At 21.9% G+C, this 4,627-nt stretch overlaps 1 protein-coding gene across 1 annotated transcript; it reads left to right on the forward strand.

Annotated features, from left to right (window-relative positions):
• Positions 1 to 2,585: 2,585 nt before the first annotated feature.
• OCT59_001697 (uncharacterized protein) lies at positions 2,586 to 4,415 on the forward strand (the record flags this gene model as incomplete). Its single annotated transcript, XM_025309996.2, has 6 exons — positions 2,586 to 2,660; positions 2,752 to 3,225; positions 3,315 to 4,107; positions 4,172 to 4,192; positions 4,271 to 4,306; positions 4,372 to 4,415. 6 exons carry the CDS (start codon positions 2,586 to 2,588, stop codon positions 4,413 to 4,415), a joined length of 1,443 nt encoding a protein of 480 aa, XP_025187338.2.
• Between the last annotated feature and the right edge of the window lie 212 nt (positions 4,416 to 4,627).

Consider the following 4,627-nt stretch of genomic DNA (forward strand, 5'->3'; position numbering starts at 1 on the left):
GATCTGATCCTATTTGAATGAATTGTTGATCTGATTTGATTCGATCTGAATCGGATCAAATTTTTTTGATCCGGATCGGATCACGGATCATAAAATCTATGATTCGATCCGATCTGTCTCGGATCAGATCCGCGGATACGAATCAGATCGGATTTTTTTTGGAACATTATATGTAGATTACAATTTACTTAGAGAAGTCTAAGATAACGTTAACCATATAATAAATGAAACATAAAAAATTTTTTTTAAAATTACGGAGTCGGAAAAAATTTATTCTGTAACATTCAAAAATTTGGTACAAAAATTCTATATATAGTAATCTGATGATAAAAATAAAATACCTTGTTACGCTATTGATCGGCATAAAAGTAAAATCGTGAATAAAACCAAATAAATAAAATAATAAAAAAAAATAGAAATGTACATTTAATGTTGTTCTATCATTTGCAAAGTGAATTATAAAAGTTTGAAGACACATAATATTAGTGCGGTTTATAGGTGATAACCACAATAAATATCAAATTAACCAAAAATTGTTAAGGACTTTATTGATTTTATTGGCATTATTGATTTCATAATCATGTAGACACTTGGTAATAACATTTCTATTTCTGCTTAATGGGCGTTATTTACTTGACGAACCTATCACGTGATTTAATAAAATTTTAATTTTATGAAAAATTTTATCGTTATTTTTTTTAGCAATTATATGAAATTATTTAATTTTTTTTGTAAAATATTACTAATACAATCTCATTTGATTTTAGAATTGAACTTCTTAATAGAGAAATTCAGGTAATATAATTTATTTTAATAATAAAAAAAGATATATTACATTACTAATTATTTGATTTTTTAATAGATGCTATTCAGTCAACATTATGTAAGTAATTATATTTATTGGTAATTAACATAATCAGTGATATTCATATTTTTTTTAATATTATAATTATTTTTAATAGTTTCAGAAGGTCTTGATTGCCAATTAGATGAATTGGGTAAGATATTTACTCTGTTTTTTTTTTATTTTATTAATGTTATTTATTTATTTATTTGTTTATTTGTTAATGAAATTAATCATGATGATGAAAATAATATTGAATAAGTTTTATTTTCTTTCTATAAAATCAAATTAATTAGTTTAACAAATTTATAATTATTACCTATAGTTTATAAATTCTAAATTGTTATTTTAAGCAAATATATAGAGGTTTTGACTATTAAATTATATCTAATAATATAGAATATAATAAAAAAGTTTGATAATAATCTGAAATATAATACATTATATTTTACCAAATAAAATTTAACTATTATTGTAATATAGCTAATTAACCAGGTTATATAAATTGTATATCATTCTTGATTTTGATTGACTTCTTTATTAATTCCACCAACTTGTTAATAGTAAATTATAATGGAAACAAAATGTAATTATCATGTTTAAAAACAAAGTATACAAGCATTTATTTTAATAAATCAAATAACGAATTATTTTAGTAGTTATAAACTAATGTACATGATAATTGCAAAACCAAAATATTGATTTGCAATATGATATGAATTTATTTGTATTGTTTCAAACTAACTAAATTTAAACTAAATGAATTCTTAAAATTTTTGTTTAATTATTCCTTGATTTAAGTATTATACAATGAAATATATTTTTGTCTCATATCAATTTATATCAGATAATAACTGACGTATGTAAAGGTAATGAGAATTTTAATAGATATGATGAGATGTCTTATAATTTTTTTTAAAGATAAATTTAACGTCAAATGAAAATGTGGTGCACCATCAAGGATAAGATAATTCTTTGAAAGTCAAATTATTGATTACCACAATAAAATTATAAAATATTTAAAGCAAAATGAATAAAAAAAAAATTCGTGATAACTGATAATTTGAATATGATTTTACAAACTGGTTTTAAATATAAAATTTCTTACAATTTATCTGTTTTTTTACAACGAACAAAATAGTACTTGAAAAAATAAACATATTACTACTTAATTACAAATCAAGTCATTTATTTTATATAGATTGAGTTCAAACCCTATATAATATATATAATCAATACATGCTGAATCGGTAAAAGTATTTAAGGAGAAAGTCTTGTAATAATTATCATTATAAATTTCACTACCATAAATAGAGCAATTTTTTACATGATAGATGACCAATTGTAAAGGTAGTGTAACCTGTGTCACATGGTTGAAATAAAACTCAAATATTTTAGTACAATTTAGTTAATTTAATATTATTGGAGCATAAATTTATTTGGCCAATTGCTTATTGAAAATTTCCTTTTTATTACGCCGATCATTTGTAGCACGGCGCAGTTGGCGCATTGTGTTTTATTTTTATCATTAGGTTATACTTTCTTAGTCAACTTACTTAATGTCACACATGTTGCACAAGAGTTTATTTTGTGAATAAATTTATCCGAAATCCGTTAATTTTTTTTTTTTTCAAAAAAAAAAAATTTACTTTTCATTCTATTATATGGTTAATGTTGTCTTTAAATTTAAATAAATAAATTGCAACATATATATTTTTAGTACAATAGAAATTAATTTAGAATGGAATTATCAAAAATCAATCCTACAGAAAATAAAAAAGATTTATGGAAAGATGTTGATATATATAAATATCAAGTAAAACAATTCATTTTATTATTAATAACATTACATTATTGAATTTTATAATTTGGATGATAACAGTTTTTTTAATCATTTATTTTAAAAGAAACATGTTACAATTTCTACTATTGGTTTAACTACTGAATCATCAAAAGAGGCAGATGATAAAATAGTTTATATGGAAGATTTAGAAAAAAGAAAACAAGTATATGGAATATGTGGAGAATGTAATGAACCTGGCACAGGAGAAAATTGGTGCCAACTTTGTAATGCCAAAAGATTTAAGGATAATTTTAAAAATTGGACTAGTGGAAATAAAGATATTGATGAATTTATACAACAATCACAACTTAATGCTGTATACTTTAGTAAAAAACTTGAATGGATACCTTTTGAAAATTTTAAAGATATGACTTATATTACCAGAGGTGGATTTGGTAAAATCTATTCAGCTGAATGGCCTGAAGGATTTATTCAATATTGGGATATTGAAAATCAAAAATGGAGTAGAACTAGCATAAAAGTTGCATTAAAAAGGTTAGATAATTCTTCTTGTTTAAGTACAGAATTTTTAAATGAGGTAATTAAATTAGTTAATGTAATCTATATACTATTTATGTATTATTTATATATTTATTAAAAATTTTTTACTTTCATTATTTTTATTAGATTAAATCTCATCTTCAGATTTATCTTTATGATGTTATTAAATGTTATGGAATAACTCAAGATCCAAATACTAAAGATTATATGATGGTTTTACTATACTGTGAAGATGGAAATTTGAGAAATTACTATACGAATAAAGAATTAGGATATTATTCAAAAATTAATAAATTACAACAAATTGCAAGTGGACTTCTAGATATTCACAATGCTGGAAAGGTTCATAAAGATTTTCATTCAGGTAATATATTATTTAATCCAGCTCCATATATAAGTGATTTAGGAATGTGTCAACCAGCAAATAATAAAAAGCAATCAGCTAAACAAGAAGAAATTTATGGAGTATTACCTTATATGGCACCAGAAGTTTTACGTGGATATCAATATACAAAAGCATCTGATATTTATTCATTTGGAATAATGATGAATGAATATATATTTGAAGAAACTCCTTATAATAATATTCCTCATGATTATGCTTTAGCTATTAAAATATGTAAAGGACTTAGACCAAATATTTTTAAATATACACCAAAATTACTTGCAAATTTGATTACTAAATGTTGGGATGCTAAAACAGAAAATAGACCAACCACTAAAGAATTATATCAAGAACTTGTTGAAATTTATATTGATGATGATAGTGATACCAAATTTCAAGTAATTGAATATAATAATAAAATCAATTTAAACAGAACAAGTGAAAAAAGATCTAAAAACATTCAAACACATCCACAAGCAATCTATACTAGTAGACTTTTGAGTTTCAAAAACCTTCCAGAACCAGTAAATTCAGGTAATCTAATTTACTTTAATAACAAAAATATATTTACATTGCTAATTATTTGTTTTTTTAATAGATGCTATTCAATCAACATTATGTAAGTAATCGTTTTATTGGTAATTAATATAATTAATGATATTCATATTTTTTTATTATTATGTTTATTTATTAATAGTTTCAGAAGGTTTTGATTGTCAATTAGATGAATCGGGTAAGATATTTACTCTGTTTTTTTAATGTTATTTATTTAGTATTTATTTATTTGTTTTAATATAGATCTTAATGAAATTAATCAAGATGATGAAAATAATATTGAATAAGTTTTATTTTCTTTCTATAAATCAAATAAATTAGTTTAACAAATTATAATTATTATCTATAGTTTTCATGTATGTTATTTTATATTTAAATAAATTCTAAATTATTATTTTTAGCAAATATATAGAGTTTTGACTATTAAATTATATCTAATAATATATAATATAATAAAAAGTTTGATAATAATCTGAAATATAATACATTTTATTTTACC

Source organism: Rhizophagus irregularis, chromosome 10 (assembly GCF_026210795.1).
Source record: "Rhizophagus irregularis chromosome 10, complete sequence".
Lineage (NCBI taxonomy): Eukaryota > Fungi > Glomeromycota > Glomeromycetes > Glomerales > Glomeraceae > Rhizophagus > Rhizophagus irregularis.